The sequence below is a fragment of the Peromyscus californicus genome, unplaced genomic scaffold, assembly GCF_007827085.1.
Source record: "Peromyscus californicus insignis strain IS unplaced genomic scaffold, ASM782708v3 Scaffold_4__1_contigs__length_199733344, whole genome shotgun sequence".
Classification (NCBI taxonomy): domain Eukaryota; kingdom Metazoa; phylum Chordata; class Mammalia; order Rodentia; family Cricetidae; genus Peromyscus; species Peromyscus californicus.
The window spans coordinates 32,453,481-32,470,042 of record NW_026294562.1 but is presented as its reverse complement, the minus strand read 5'-3'; the positions used below and the strand labels follow the sequence as shown (position 1 = coordinate 32,470,042).

The following is a 16,562-nucleotide window of genomic DNA, read 5'->3' as shown; positions in this document are numbered from 1 at the left end:
CCTTCTGTGTTTAAAATCCTGTGACATCAGTATGGAGTATATCTAGCTATTTAAAAATAACGACATGTGGGACTAGAGAGATGGCTCAGATGGTTAAGAGTACTTACTGCTCTCCCAGAGGACCAGAGTTTGAGTCCTCCAACTCACTTCAGGTGGCTCTCAAACCACCTGTAACTTGAGCTCCAGTGCATCTGACAAACACTTCTGGCCTCCAAGGGCAACTGCACTTACATGCACATTAATAACCTCCTCCACATATGCGCGCGCGCGCGCGCGCGCGCGCGCGCACACACACACACACACACACACACACACACACACACACACACACACACACACACACACTGGCATTAAAAATAAATCTTTTTTTAAAAAAAGCTTTTTAAAATGATGACATGTGAATGGACTGTTTCTTAATATGTACCATATCTGCCACAATGCTCTGTAAAGATGAGTAACACAGTAAGAAATATCAACCACCAAATAAAAATATTAAAATACTCTACAAAGCTAATTTGTAAATAGTTAGCCTATTACCAAATAATTCTACTTTATTGAAGAATGCAAAAACAACTTTAGTTTGTTTACAGGGAATTTGCTTTTTAATGACTTAGGCATTCACCATATTACTCTTTCAGTGAAATTAGTCAGCAATAGATTTGAAAATAATATATGAGCAGCCAAAGATAAATGCAGAATAGATTATTTTACATATATAAAATGCCCAGGTTCAGACTTGAGATAATATTCATTTTATTGCACTACTGTGATTATTACATTGAGTTACATGACCAACAGTATTGCCTTTGTTTTTTAAAAAAACCCATTTAGGGCTCATAGCAATTTTTTAAGTAGATAATATTGTTCCCATTTTATAGGCAAGGAAACAGGCCAAAAAAAGTGGTTCAGTCAAGTTCATTCAGCTAATAAACAGTCAAACTCCTATTCCAGGGACTAGAGAGATGGTTCAGTAGTAACGGCCCTTGGTGCCCAATAGAGAGGACTCGAGTTCAGCTCTCATTACCACGGAACAAGCCCATAACCCCACCTCCAAAGGAAGCCAGTAGGCTGGCTGGGGCTTGCTGGCTTCCAATCTCTAGGAAAATGCAAGCCTCACGTTCAGAGAGGGGTCATGCCTCAAAGGAAAAGGTGGAGAATGATAGCAGACACCAGACACTTTCTTCTGGCTTCCACTTTGTGATCACGCTCCCACACACAAGTGCACATACACGCTCTCTCACACACACACAAAATAAAAAAACTCTGGTAATAAATTATTCCATCTTTATTAGCACTCCTAATATTTAAAGATATTGCTATTACTGAAGAATTTTAATTAACCGGACTCATGCCCACTATATAGTGATTATTGTATAAAATACCTTAATTTTAGTGTCCTATGTTAACTTATATTCCCTTCCTAAAAGGGGGGGAGTAAATAGATGATGTATACCAAAAGCATGGTACAATGTGAATTACCTGTAATTTCTGGTAGAATAACAATTTTCTAAGACTGGGTACTTAACTCTGTGGTAGAGTGCTTGTCCGATATGTTTGAAACCCTCTGTTCTATCTAGCACTAGAAGAAAAAGACACAGACACACCCCCCCATGCAAGTCTAAACTTAAGAAAGACATTGTGCACTCATTTCTTGTCACTGCAAAAATTTAACTTCCTCAGATGAAACGGAATCATTTAATAACACTAAATTTCCAACGGCTGAAACTGATAGTAGAAAATTTTTACGCGACCATCTTTCTACACGAGCCAAAATTATTTCTCTAAAGAAGTAAGTATTTCTTCTCTAATTATTTCTTCCCCTGCACGCTGTCTTAAACCGTCTACAAGTGGCGGGTTCAACTTCCATCCTACAAAAGGCTTTCCCTCTGCCTACTCGTGTGGCTCTTACATCTAGAACCTCTCTGCCTGTTCTTGGGCGTTTTGGATTCCTAGGACCGGGCTTCCTTCTAGGCTTCTACGTGGATGCACTCCCGCTTCCAGCCATGCCCACCACACCCCTCCGGCCCCGCGCCCAGCGCTGCTCCTCCTCCCGCGGTTCCAGCACCGTCTCAGCACCTATCAGCGCCGCCCCCCAGGCCCTGGCCCAGCCCCTCCTCGGACACGTGTGCGGGTGTGTTTGTGTCGGTCTGTCAGTCCCACCAGGGACCCGGCTCGCTTACCGAGAGAGAAGCGCCAACTTCTGCTCCAGCAGCATCTCCAGTTTCTGGCCCTGTTTGGAGATCCAGTGGTCGACTCCATGCAGGCGGTAGCACGTCTCCAGCATCAACCTGAAGTCCGCCACAAACTCCGTGATGCCCCTGTACTGGCCGCTGGAGAACTTCTCCTCCATCTTCAACAGACACATGCCCTGGCCAGGCTGCTGCGGGAGGACGCGACTGCCCCGGCCCCCGCTGCTGCGCCGCCCTTCGGCCACCTCTTCGTCCCCGGCGGCAACGCCCCCCAAGGGCTGCAGGAAAGGGGCGGTGAGGCCGCGGTGCTTCTCCTGCAGGAACTCGCCCAGGATGCGGTAGCCCTGCTGCAGCTCGTAGGTCAGGTCCTGCTCCTTGCAGCCACCGCCCGCGACCACCGTCGCCTCCGCCACCTCTTCCTCCTCCTCCTCGTCGTCCAACGAGGAGGCACTCCTCCTGCGGACCAGCCTCGAGGCCCGGGCCGCCGCTGCCACCACCTCCTCCTCCTCCTCCTCGTTCCCTTCCCCGGTCGCCGGTGGCGGCCGCTCCTCCTCGGCGGCCCGCTCCATCTCCCCCGGCGTCTCCGGCACGCTCATGCCCCCCCGGCGGGCCCAGGCTGGGCGGAGAGGAGCGGCCGCTCGAGGCGCGGGGAGACGCGGGAGCGCGGGGGCCGCTTCCTCAGAGAGCCGTGGCGCCGCGCAGCCCCTGCCGCATCGGGCCGCCGCGCTCTCTCCCGTCGCCGGCCGGGACCCGCGCGCGCGCGGGGGTCTCAGGCTCGCGCCCGCGGGGCGGGGTTACATGGCGCGCAGGGGAGGGGGGGAGAGAGGAGAGCCGAGGTGCCCTCCTCTCTCCCCTCCCCCCCGGCGGCGCGAGGCCCGCGCCGGCTGCACCCCCCGCCCCCCGCCCGCCCGCCCGCTCGCTCGCCCGCTCGCTCGCTCACCGGCCCGGCCGGCGCGGCCTCGGCGCCCCACCCCCTCCCGGGCCGACGGGGCGCTGGGAGGGGGCGAGGAGTAAGAGGGCTCTCCTCCTTCCCGAGGGAGCCGCAGCACCGGGCCGCCGCGGCTCCGGCTCCTCCTCTCCCTCACACCCCCTCCCGCCCCTGGCTACCTGCGGGGGGACCTGGGCAGGAGGAGGAGGCGGCGCACGGACCGGGCCCGGCGACAACTGTCAGTTAGAAGCCCCGCTGGGCGGCGGGGGGGGGGGGGAGTTAAGGGGAGGGGCGGAGAGGGAAAGGGGAGGGCACTCAGCACCCCCAGCCGGGGAGAGCCGGGGAGAGAGGCAAAGAAAGAGGCGCCGTCGCCATTCCCGGCGCGCATGCGTAGTGCCGCGGGGTGGCCCCGCCCCCCCCTTGCGTCCCGCCCTGCTACGCCAAAGCCAGGACTTGGCCGCCCCGCCGGCCCCGGAGGCCGAGTGTGGAGGCGGGCCGGTGATGTCATCAACATGCGGACTTGTGTAAGGGGTGGAGTGGAGGGAGACGCAGGGCGCCTGCGCCGCGCTTGCAAAGCCTGAAAAGTGCTTCTGTGAGCCCCCTTGCTGGTCCTACAACTTTTAATACTATTTTCTCAAAGCAGTTACTAGGCAACCTTTATTAAGGACAAGTGAATAACGGAAATGCACAGAAGTAAATCGTCTCCGTAGTAAAATAGTATCTTTGCACCCCTCCTCCCTTGTGACTGCCGGTCTTTTTACATAAAACTAGCTTTAGGAAAAATGAGAAAGGAAGTTTAAGGACTCCGCAAAAGACGAGTGGAGGATTGTAGAACCCTAGTTCTCGAAACGCCAGATCCCAGTTAACATTTTTAAAACTATATTTTTAAATCGAATCCTGTTTTCTATTGAAATTTTAAAACTGAAAAACACTTGGATTCTTCAGTTCGGCTCACAATGAAGAGAATGCAAGCTCGCTATAAAGTCTCCACTTATTTCTACTCTAAGCTGTACGTACAGCTTGTCGTCGGTATGGCTTTAACAATCTCGCTACATATTTTTAATTTTTAAATGACTAAAAAGTGGACTCATTCACATTAGTTTACATGTTGCATAAAATAAGGGGGAAATTAATGAGATAGTAATAAGACATAAAATAGACATTACTGTTTTCTAATGCACATACTATTCAGACTTACTTGCTTGAAACTTGGAATGATACAGAAAACCAAAACTATAGAAATGCAATTTGAACATAAAATTTATATCTAAAAGTTTGAGATAATCTCACCTTCAAGATTGTTTCCTTCTGTATAAACAAAGACTTTTAAAGGACTGATAAAATGTAATGCCTTAAAACTTTGTTGTGGGAGGATCGGTAAGTTAAATATCAGTTGTAGGTTAAAAAAAAAAACAGTGAAAAGTGAACATGAGTTTTTGGAGTACTTACACTCACCTTCACACATGCATGTACTCATCTGGTATTTATGGTTTCCTCTCTTCAGACATACCTCAGCTCATGGGGGAAAAGGTAGGGGCCAGTTCTACTTCAGCAACTGGTAGATATGTCTGGTTGGGCTTCCTTCATTTCCTTTGACAAAACCCAGGAATCTAAAGCCTACCAAACTCAAGCAAATGCCCACTCCCTTTTAGCCACCAGACCTATTTCAAATCCTCACACAGTAGCTTCCATTTATTGACCCTTGTGCTGCTAAGCACTTTTTATTCATTATCTCCTTCGATTCCTACAACAATCCCATAAGCTATGGATTATCCTTATCTTGCAGATGGGGAAATGAACACTTAAGAAAATAGTTTGCCAAGATTCAAATTTAAAAACTCTCTTCAAAACTCCAGGACCCAATTACAAATCATTTGGCAGAGTTTCACAAGACTGTATGAATTGAAAACAATGTATTGCTGAAAGATTTCTTAAGCCACATAAAGAGCAAGATACAGATAAGTAGAAGGAACTTAACTCCAGTTCATGAAGAGGTCAAGATGACAGTAATCAGGTCCTTGAACGTTACAAAAAACACTTTATTATATGAGAAATATGTTTGCAGGTAAATTATAGACAAGAGGGAAAGTTGCCATTTAATCCCACCACTCAGAGGAAATGATTAAACTTCAAGGTAGCTATTTTTCTATTTAGTTTAAATACACCTGTAACCATACTATATATCAAGATCTTAACTGCCTAAAAGTAACTTTATATCCTGTCTACAGTAGTCTAGATAGAACTAGTAGGGGGCAATTCTGTGTAAACCAAATTCTAAAGTATAAAAAAGAGCACAGCAGAAGAACCAACAGTAGTAACACTGACAATTTATTGAGCACTTACTGGGTCTGACATATTTGCTCCATTACGTACACAGTACTCACAACAGGCTTAGGAAATCACAACAGACGTTCTTGTTTGGAAGTTTTGAAAGAAGTTTTGTTAAGTAGAAACTTTTTTCTACTCTACAAAACACCTTCAACAGTAAAGACATTTCAATTAATATAATTAACCCTAAATTCATAGAGTTGTTTTGTAAAACAATACACTGATGCATGACCACTCTTAAAGCTCTTTTCTTTTTAATGTTTAAAGATAAAATTAACTTTGTCTCACTGTTTCTGTAGAATCTGTTAGGAACTGCTTCCAAACAAATCTATTTAATCCCCATTCCAAATAAAGGTTTCCTTCCTTGTTTGGTGTGGGGGTAGGGGGATATTACATACAAACACAAAGTAATACTCTGCTAAAACATGTAACAGAAACTGACTCCCACAAACATCGACTACTTTTATTTATTAAGCTCTGTTAGAGTCTGTCACATGTTCTCAGGGTTAGATGTATCAGCACTTCCTTCTCCACACCCATGAATGTTTCAGTTCTAGGTAATTTTTTAAGACCAATTTGGTTAAGTTCTCATAACTCTCAGCCGGACACCTTGGAAACTGGAATGGAGTCATGCTCCAAGCACTTTACAGGAGTTCTATACGAAAAGGTTCATTTACAGCATAGAAACAAACTCCTACATCCACGTAGTACCCTGAAACTCTTTCAGTTCTAGCATCCTTTCATTACCATAATGAACAGAAGTATCACCAAGGAAGAGTAAGTCTGCTAATATACTCCAGCCTCAATTCCAAAGATGCTTATCCTGGAAGTTTCCCTTCCGTGTCAGCTCTTTACATCTTGTGATAGTCACAGACATCTTGGCATCAAGTATACTGTTTACCCAGCGTCAACAGTTCAGACAAACAGCAATGATTTATACATTTCACACTAGAGGGAAGGTGACAAATAGCTCTAAGACAACTGGAAGCACAAGTTACAACCACAGTGTCTTTAAGAGATGACACATGCAAAATGAACAGAAGACCTTAACACTAATCCTGGAGAAACATGGAAGTATGAACTGCTTAGCAGAGAGAAGCGGTATCTCTCATTTGTAATGGATCCACTCACAACACTTTGTAGTTATTTTTATGGTAGCTGATATTCAAGTGATAGTAAAGTGCTTCAAGCAACGTTGAGTAATTCTTGTAAAGCTTCCTGCTGGTCTTCATCGAGTTGGGATATGCATTGCAACCATAATTCTTCAGAAGTCTGTATCTGCCGAACAACATTAGCTAGGCGTTTGGCACAGGGGTCTTCATGGCTAATAGTCTCATTAATTTTTCCTTCTGCAATTATACTGATGATTTTTGGAAGATTGGAATTATTAGGACCAATCACAACCGGGTGGTTACTTTCAATTAGGTCACAGAGAAAATTCAAAGTCTGAATAGCTTCTTCTTTATCTTCATGCAGCGGAAGCCATGACAGCCAGTGTGGGAGAACTTCATCTATGTTTACACAATTGGGCTTGAACTTCATAATCTTTCCTATTGCTGAGATACAGTTCTCTGTAGCAATGACATTTTTTTTGGTTTTGGAATTTGCACACTTAATAACCTTTACCAACAGTGGAACAGCTTCTGAACATAAAGAACGATAATCATCTCCACCAAACTGTGCCATGACGCCCAATCCATAAGCAGCAGCTTGCCTGACTTCGGGGTTGTTATCTCGCATATTGAGTAGCATCGGCCACCGAAAATACTCAACATATTTGAATGAGGTTGGACTGCAGTGCTCTATGATATCATCAAATATGCACAATCCCCACTGTCGGTCTGGCCATGGCCTACTTGAACAAATTAGATTCACAATTAGTGGAAGTAGCTGTTCAAACCATGGCAAAATCTTTTCCTTGTAAGTGCTAAATAATGAGTGTAGAATATCTGATACTTTGGTCAGAATGTAAACATCACATTCATCCTCATCTTGAAGAGACATTTCAACCTGTTGGTCATAATTCTCTTCTTGCCTTTTTACTTGCCGTAACTCTTGGTTTTTAAAGTGCCCTTCAAGTTTTGCCTTCAAAATTCCTCCCAGTTCTTCCAAGTGTTCATCATTAAGACAACCATCCCCCATTACCTCAATGGACTTTGCAAAAGAATTCATTATTTCTGAAAGTACATCAGTATCAGGTTCAGTCCCAATAGCCTTGATTAAGGGATCACATATAAACTGCCACATCTGTGAAAGATACTCTGAGCCACGAATTCTTGCACATTCCAAGAGAAAGGGCATGGCTTCTGCAGCTGCCACTCGAACATTGTCATGAAAATAAAATTTCAACAAAGGGACCATCAGCTTCACAACTTGTTCTGTGTATTCCACAAATCCTTCTCTTAACTCCTTAGCATAGTATACCAACATCTGGCAAGCAGTTGCTTTTGCTTCAAGTCCCGAAGTTTTAATTCCAAAGCTTTGCTGGTCTCCAAGATTTACAAACTGCCAGCCATCATCATCACTCATGTTCTCCACGTCTTGTGTGTCTAAGAGAGCGACGTCAGGTTTAGCTGAGGCAGTCTTAATTAGAGGCTCGATAACCAGTGGAAGATACTGCTGAAAGTCTTTTCCAAGAATTTTACACATTCTAGCCCACGCCGAAACCATGTAAGAAGTCTGAGGGTCGTCATCCTCCATCGCATTTAAGTCTGATTGTGTCTTCAACAGTAACTGCATCACATTCGAGGCATCTTGCATAAATTTTTCCTTCCCAACGGCAAGACCAACATGGCTAATGCACTCAATAGTTTTTCCCCGAAGAAGCTTGAGTTCCTTTTGAACGGCGAGCTCAACAACATGTTTGAGTGAGGGCATAAATATATCATAATATGGAACAAAGCTTTCTTCTATTGCATCTGCAACTGAGGCAATGGTTGTCACAAGTTGTTCTAAGGCCAACTTAGTTCCATTCCGAATCAGCTCTTGAAGTTTAATTACCAAGATGGAATGCAGACTTTTGACCATATTTTCTAAATATAGAATTAGCAAGGATTTGGGGCAGTCCTCAATAAAAATAACAAGAGCAGAAGCCGCATGAGATTGCACACGCTGATTACCTTGATTTTCCATGGTTCGCAGCAAAGCTGTAATCACTATTTCATGGAATTTCTTTTGGAAACTAGGTGCAAAATCTGTAGCCATCTGTCCCAGTGTAGTGCAGGCAGCAGCCCTCACCCTTGGATGAGGATCCTGAAGAAAAAGCAAAACTGAGTTAACTGTTTCATCTAGAATTGGTTCCATTTGCTGATGGCAACCTTCTCCGATGGCTGATAAGGCCATTAATCCAGCATGTCGACATTTCCAGTCATGACTCTGAAGCATCTGCATGATATGCTCCTTGGTCATTGGCAAAACAACTTTTCCGCCAAGTCCACAAGCCAGCCTGTCTAGTGCACTCTCAGCAGCAACGGCATTGCTGTCAAAATCATCTTCTTCCATCTCATCAGCATTTACCCAGTCCTCGTCATCTTGGAGATCGACCATCATCGCTAATACATGAGGCACGGCCTGGGCAATAATATTGGTATGTTTTTTCAACATCGGAGTTGCAGTTTCAGATAAGGTCACTATTACTTCCAGAGCCAGCTGGCGTTGCAGATTACTAAGCCTAGAGTCTCCACATAACTTCAGGCTCAACTGCAGAGTATCTTCTAAATAGGGACCCAAATACTTAGGTACAGTATCTGCAATCTCAACAAGGGATTCTAGCACCGAATCATCATCCTGGTAGCAGGAATCATTCACAGCCTGTAAGATTCCAGGAAGCAAGTCTGCAAAGTCTTTGAAAAGAGCAATATTGTTTTCATTAGCAAGGACAAATGCAGCCGCAGCTCTAGCAGATAATGTCCTGATTGCTGGATGCTCTTGATCTTGAATACATTGGTCCAACAACCTCTTGATGATATCCAAATCGTGGCGATCTTGGTTCCCAAAAATCCCAGGAAAGTGCCAGAAAACGTGAAGTGCAACTTCCCACAGAACCACATTTTTAGAGTGAATCGAATCAATGAGGAATTTCAGACCTTCTGGCCAATGGTTAGTGCCATCCTCATCTATCAAATTCCTGGCCAGCACCGCAAAAATATCACAAAGCTTTTTCCTCATGCTAGCATGCGTTTCTAATTTAACAGCCAGGATCAGTTCAATCTTGACATCCCTCTGCACATCAGGAGGCAGATTTGGATAGACCTCCTCAAACCCAGAGGACAAAAGCCGTCGTAGCAGTGCGGCAGCCATTTGTCTCACCTCATAACCTGCTCTTCTATTTCGGACGGCGTCTAAGAGGAATGTAGTCTTACACAGACCTGGGATATTCTCATAGACTTCCTCTGCTTGCCTCCGCACCATACAGCTTGGATTGATCAGGTTCTTCAGAAGCTGGTAAAACTCCTGCTTTTCCGACACGGTCGCCGGCAACCCTGCAGACCCGGCCGCCGCCATCGCGCGCTGTCAAAGCTACCGCGACCGGGAAGGAGGGAGGGAGTCTGCGGCTGGAGCAGTGACGTCATTGAGGCGACGGCGGGGATGGGCGGGGTTCGCTCCCCGGGGCAGACGCCGGGGTAACGCTGGAAGGCGGGGGTCGGGCTTTTAAGATTAGCAGGCAGCAGGGATCGCGTTGGAGGTGTCGTCCTTGTGTTTTCCGGTTCGTGTGCGCCTGCAGTGGCGGGAAGGAGATAGATGGAGAGAAATTCGCCCCGAAAGTCTACATACTGTATGATGCCCTTATTTTTTTTTTTTTATAAAAGATCTCAAATAAGCACGTCTATACGGACTTTAATTAGCGGTTGCTATGGAGTAGGAGGGGAGGAATGGAGTATAACTGCTGTCCGCTCTCCGGGGATTTCTTTTTGAGGGTTGATGGAAATGTTTTGTAATTGATAGTGATGATGGTTCCCCAATGCCATGCCGTTATGCTAAGAATTACTGAGTTCTACAGTTTAAATTGGTGAATAGGATACGTGAGTAATACCATAATAAAGCTGTTTGCAAAATAAGCTCAATTAAAGGATAACGATTTCCTCCCCACTACCACATCCAACGAAGTAGAACGGTGATGCTCAAATTTGGGTGTACATCATAATCTCTTGTCCTGTGAATTATAATAGAGATTAGTAAAAACAGCTAAGTAAGTATGGTGAAATGATCTGGAGTAATAAAAAACTTCTTCAATCCTGGTCTTCTATTTAAATTAATTTTGTATCTTTGTCACTCAAGATTTTCCTTACATGTGTTTCTAAACTGCAATATGACCGAGTTCAGTTATTAGAATCCTAATTGCCCTTTGATAGGAAGCTGCAAAGGTTATCCTAAGAACAAAGTCCCCGAGGCTATGTATCTTATAATTTCGGCAGGTGTGTCATTTAAAACCATAATTATAAAGTGTAACTGTCTGTGAATAGATCTTACTGTCAGCAGTTGCCACACTCATTTTAAGCCTTATATAATTCTATAAGGTTGATAAGGACAGATATAGTCCTACTTTTAGGTGAGAAATGGAGAGCCGGGGAGACTGAAGGACTTGCCTACAACAGTCAAGTCTAAACTCTACCTATTCTTAAAGTGGCATCTTTTTCACCACAGAACTTCTCCGTAGCTACTCTTGCTTTTGCAACATCATCAGAGACTTTCACTTACTGTTTTCTGTCTTAAACTTTGCCAAGTGGTTGGCATTTCAGTTTTGTGGAATTCTGCTGCATATACACACAAAATGGAGAAAAGACAGTTTTCACATTAACAAGATGACAGAGTGCTCTCATAAATTAATTTGTAATATGAAACTATTCTCTGAATAGTGTTCCTCATTCTGTGGACCATGTCAAGATCATTTAGGATGTTTATTGTGAAATACAGATATTAGGACCAGCTTCTAAACTGCTATCCTAGCATTCTGAGACCTGTAATCCTAGCATGTATAAATTAAATATGCACAGCGAGTTTTCATATAAATACCCAAATTTGAGAATTCTGGATCAGATCGGTTTTCATTCTGATTTTAAGATATTCCTTATAGTTCTTCATCTTGTACCATACTTACTACTCCTAGAAAAAATTCGACTGCAAAAAACCTCAGCATCTGCAGTTTTAGGAAATGTTAATGAATGTGGGAGAAATGCTTTCCTTACAGCTACAACCATTAGCATACTAAGGGCTTATTAAAGCTACAGCAAGATACAATGACAGACCCACTGCTGTGTTTGGAATGTAAATGACTGACAATGCTAAGGCTGATGCAAATGTGGAACCTCAGGGAGCTCAGTTATATTCTGTTGGGAGTACATATAACAGTACAACTTGAAAAAATGGTTGAAATCCTGTTAAGATTGTTCAGTCACACATTTATTCCATCAGAAACTATTCATTGGAGCTATATCAAGTATAGTGCTGAACATCAAAAATTAAATACAAGAGAAGCTAGGGAAATGGCTCAGTTGATAAAGTTCCTGTGATGTAAACATGGTGAGTACCTGAGTTTGGATCTCAATATCCATGGAAAAGCCAGCCACCCCGCTGCACATATATAACCCAGCACTGGGCGGGAGCAGGAAGAGACGGGCAGATCTCTAGAGCTCAATGGTCAGCCGACACAAATGATGAGCTCAAAGTAATGCAGAGCATGGGAGACCAGCTCCCACGATCAGCTCAGGGTAATAAAAGGAATGCCTCAGAGTAGGGAGGGATAGGAAACTTTTAATGGGAGGGTATTTAGGAATAAGTTTTCATCTATCTGTGACTGGTGAAATAAGGAAACACATGCTTTCTGATGATAACCTTCTCTTTTACTTCAACTTAAGAATAGTCTCTGACTCTTTCCACATAACTGCATATCTCCACACTGCTGCGCACAGCCATATGTCTTTACATACATACATATTTCACATGGCTACACATCTATCTTTTCATACATTTCTCTTCTACATCTCTTTTCTACACAACTTCATCTTCCTTGCCTCCACACAGTTACACATCTCCACACAGCCACAGCTGAACATGTCATTTACACAGCTCTCTCCCCAGACAGCCCTTTACACAGTTCCTAGGCACAGCTCCTCTACAGAGCAGCAGCTCTTTCACACAGCTCTCTATCACACACTCACTCACACACACATACTTCTATATTATTCACTTACTTTTTACTCACTCACCCACTCACACCCTCACTTTTCTCATGATTCTTCTTCATCTCTCACTCAGCAACACACACACACACTCACACGCACACACACACACACACACACGCACGCACACTCACGCACACACACGCACACACGCACGCACACGCACACTCACATTCTGCAGCAGCTCTCACACAGCCGTCTCTCCCCACACTACCACCACTGCCCCACAGCCAAACTCTGGACAATTATAAGTTACATTTTCAGGGCCCTACCTCTTCTCATAAGGCAAGATAAGTCACGTAGTTTCTCTTAGGCCAGTGATGTCATATTGACCCGTGCACATAGCTCTAAGTTGGTGAGGGATCCCAGACAGTAAACAGTTGGCTGAATCTTGAGCGGTCAGGGTACATGCAGAAAGAGAGCTACTTGAAGGAGCTCTATCTCAGTGTAAACAGCCTGACCTTGATTTAGCAATACACAATGCCTGGGAATTAGTCTTTGTGTATATTCTGTAGGGGAAGTTTAGTCTGTTTTGAATTTGTTCTGAGGTCCAAAATTAGCTGTCTGTGTAAAAGGCTGTCCTTGTGACTGAGAATCCTGTCAGTCTGAGTAATGTAAAATATCCCAGAATTATTTCTATACATCAAAATTATACAGCTTAAACAGAAATGATAACCTGACCATCTACAACTGTAAGAATACCCAAATACGTAAAACACACTACTAAAGGGTTGTGGAAAGCACCCCACAGCTCTTCTTTCAGGGAGGTATAACAGTGGCACACGAAAAAGTTACAGACAGAAAACAACCAGTTTCCATAGCCAGTGACCCCACGGCTTTGCCAGATGGTGCTCCCCATCAGGGAGTTATACGTCTGGGGGGTCGACTTCTCAAACACTAGTTGTCACCTGCTGTACATTCCCACGGCCCCCTGCATCAAAGTTCAGTCAGAGGCTCTTTTTCAATAAGATGAAGTAATTTAGGAAGACACCGGAAGTTGACCTCTGACCTCCACTTGCACAAATGTGCACACACCCACATGAGCACAAACATACACCACACACACAAAGATCAACTTCATGAAGATGCTTATGAGAGATGGTAAATGTCACATACTCAAGGAATTAGTTCCAGAATTAGCTCAAGGAAATAATTCTGCCCATGGCATTAAGGAGCCACCTAATACATTGGGGTATAGAGGAAATCAACTGGAAGTCTGCACAGAAGAACATTCCCTCATCAATTATTTGATCGATCTGAATTACAATTTGTGCAGGAAAAGGCAGGGGGAAAACGTGATTATTCCTTTTAGTAAATTTCCAGAGTGGGTGACATAAATCTCAGATGGAGGTGATATCTGAACTGGCTTTCGAAGTCCTAGTTAACCATTTGAAGAGAAAGAGCACTGTCCTAAGTAGAGAGAACAACTTGCTGACATGCAGAGGCCTTGAAGCAACCTGGGAGAGCTCTCTGCCAGTGTTCCAGTGTCAGGGCATTAGGTGTGGGGCCTGAGGGGTCTGGGGCAGCAAGGAGGAAGACAGGGAGATAAGTAGAGAACCGATGATGAACACCCCATGCTAAGAAATGTGGGTTCTTTCCCTAAAGGTGACAAGATTTTAATCAAGTGCTATAAATCAAATTTTAGAATGATTTCTTTGGCAAGAACAGGAAAACCGATGCATAAAGAATAGAGACATTATGTTGGTCAGTTACCTAGTTCAGTTAACCAGAAAGTCTAAATTTCCAGTAGCTGAATTCGATGGCGGGAAAAGAAGGCAAGGCCTGGAGAGCTATCAATAGCACACGGTATACGAGGAGGAGACTAAAACATCTTCCCAAGAGTTGCCCTGGTCATCTGGTTTAAGGTGCTGTTGTTTGCCAGTTTATTTATTTCTCAAAGAATAAAAAGCAATGTTTGTGTCAATCAAAACACTGCTAACTATTTAGGAGGGAAAAGCTGTTCCCAAGAAGGTAAATCTTGTGGTCCATATTTTGTTCTCTCACTGCTCCCCACGTGCTAAAATGATTATTGTAATTTCAACAGTAGGAGAAAAAGTGAACCCATTTTAGGGCAGTCATTTATGACTGCTTGCTTTTGAAATACAGAAGATGATTTAAAATCTTAGCTTTCGTTTTAGAATGAATAATCATCTTGTAGTTACTTTTTATTGTTATTGTCTCCCTCTTTCCCCATATGAGAAGTGCACATAATACCCCAAATTGGCTTGCCAATTTGGTTAGAACTGAACAATTTTAAGTCCTGTAATTAACTCTAGCTTTGTTGTGTTGGTGGAGAGGGCATCTCAGGGTCATTTCCCCAGAGTAGCCCAACAGCAGACAATTAAGGTGTTTATTAGCATCTTACCAAGTCAGGGAAAGTTCAGGATACGTTGCTAATTTCACTGAAGAACTGGGAGAGTTAGAGACAAACGAATGGGATAGAATTAAGTTGGTCATGCATGATGTTTTTTCAAGAATAATCCAGAACAACTAAAAAAATGGAGAAAACAAAACAAAATGCTATGAAAATGTCATGAATACTTTAAGTGGCCTAAAATGAGACAACCTGAATATAAAAAAATGCCTACAGTACATTGAAAGAGGATCAAAATTATGAACAAATGTGACAAATTTCTAATGTCAGAAGTTATTAGACCATTGATCAGCTTTAGATTCCTAAGTCAGCAACTCTGAAAATTGACTAAGAGCAATAATCAAGTTTCTCCTGTCTTTTCCCGCACAAATTGTAATTCAAATCAACCAAATAGTTGGTGAGGGAATGTTTCTCTGTGCAGACTCCACCTAATAAATGCAAAGAGAATGCCTCAGTCAGAGGATTGCTCTGCCACAACACTGAACGGAACTATGGATCGAGGTAATGGTAATCAACATGTGTTAAACCATTAGATGAAACACACGTTGGGAATTTTAAAATGGAGAGTTCAGGCTGAAGCCACTGGAAATCATTGTTTAAACATTCTGTTACTAAACTGGAAGTGCCATTTGCCAGTTGTCTGAAGCTCAGACCCAGCTGTACTTGTATAATTTGTTCTCTGATGCTAAGGTTAGGTTTTGGAAACAAGAGCTGGGTCTCTGTTGGGTTCTGCCAACAAGAACCTCAAGAGACTGGACGATTTAAAAAGAGGCAGGGTCAGGAAAGGGGTTGTTCCTTTCTTGTTCTTTCTGTTTTTCTCTGGGTTGCCTCAGCAATGGCTCTTCTTTCTAGAGGCAGCAGCTTCTTGTAACCTTTAAAATAAACACACACACACACACACACACACACACACACACACACACACACACACACACACACCTCTTACCTGTGAGGGAATAAGGGATAGTTTATTCAGCAGCCTAGTATGAGTGACCGTGGTCTAGGGATACAGATATAGGTTACCCCAAATTCCGTGTTCCAATATCACAATAGTTTCATTGGGTTTTTATAGGAGCCGAACAAAGAAAGTCAGAAATGAAAGCATTTTTCCAATCCATCAGTGAGACCATCAAGTTGGTGGGTTACACAAAGTGAGGAAATCTCTGCTATAGGCCACCCATCTTTACATTGGTTGTGACACCGGTCACATGTCCAGGGGGAAATCCAAGGGTACAAGGACTCGTGCTCCCCTTATTTCCCTCCACTCACTTGACTTATCATGCCCTATAGTGGATATCAGCAAATCTAGCAATCTGACACTGTCTGGCCACAATCTCAGTGGGCTGAGCATTGTACTATTAATCTCAGAACTCTAGGTAACTTCATATATTGCAATGGTATGTGGTCAGAGACTTCCTATATCAGAGCCCTTTGGATCTGTCATCAGTATGTGACTAAATGTAATCATGTTATTTCAGTGTGTTGCAATTTTGGTTACATTCTGCAGCTATTTGTTAACTGTGTTCATAAATGTTTTATTTGTGTAAACTGTCTATGCATTACTC

The 16,562-nt window shown here is 43.7% G+C and overlaps 2 protein-coding genes across 9 annotated transcripts in view; both read right to left on the bottom strand.

The window, feature by feature from the left end:
* The window catches only part of Kiaa2026 (KIAA2026 ortholog), an 85,473-nt gene extending 82,412 nt beyond the window's left edge, over positions 1–3,061 (bottom strand). For 3 of the 6 annotated variants that reach the window (XM_052714481.1, XM_052714483.1, XM_052714484.1), the window contains exon 1: positions 2,181–3,060. In XM_052714481.1, the coding sequence (XP_052570441.1) occupies positions 2,181–2,785 (605 nt within the window). In that variant the 5' untranslated portion in view covers positions 2,786–3,060. Of the gene's footprint in view, positions 1–2,180 lie in introns of all 6 variants that reach the window. The other 3 variants (XM_052714485.1, XM_052714486.1, XM_052714482.1) reach the window with 2 other exon arrangements.
* A 2,363-nt stretch (positions 3,062–5,424) lies between these two features.
* Ranbp6 (RAN binding protein 6) lies at positions 5,425–10,005 on the bottom strand. 3 transcript variants are annotated; one of them, XM_052714479.1, is made up of 2 exons: positions 9,754–9,977; positions 5,425–8,697 (listed from the first exon to the last, which is right to left on the bottom strand). In XM_052714479.1, exons 1-2 carry the CDS (start codon positions 9,946–9,948, stop codon positions 6,631–6,633), a joined length of 2,262 nt encoding a protein of 753 aa, XP_052570439.1. In that variant the 5' UTR covers positions 9,949–9,977; the 3' UTR covers positions 5,425–6,630. The 3 variants fall into 3 exon arrangements, with proteins under 3 accessions (XP_052570439.1, XP_052570437.1, XP_052570440.1); XM_052714480.1 differs by having other exon boundaries at positions 8,505–8,697; positions 9,813–10,005; XM_052714477.1 differs by having other exon boundaries at positions 5,425–9,978.
* Positions 10,006–16,562: the final 6,557 nt, after the last annotated feature.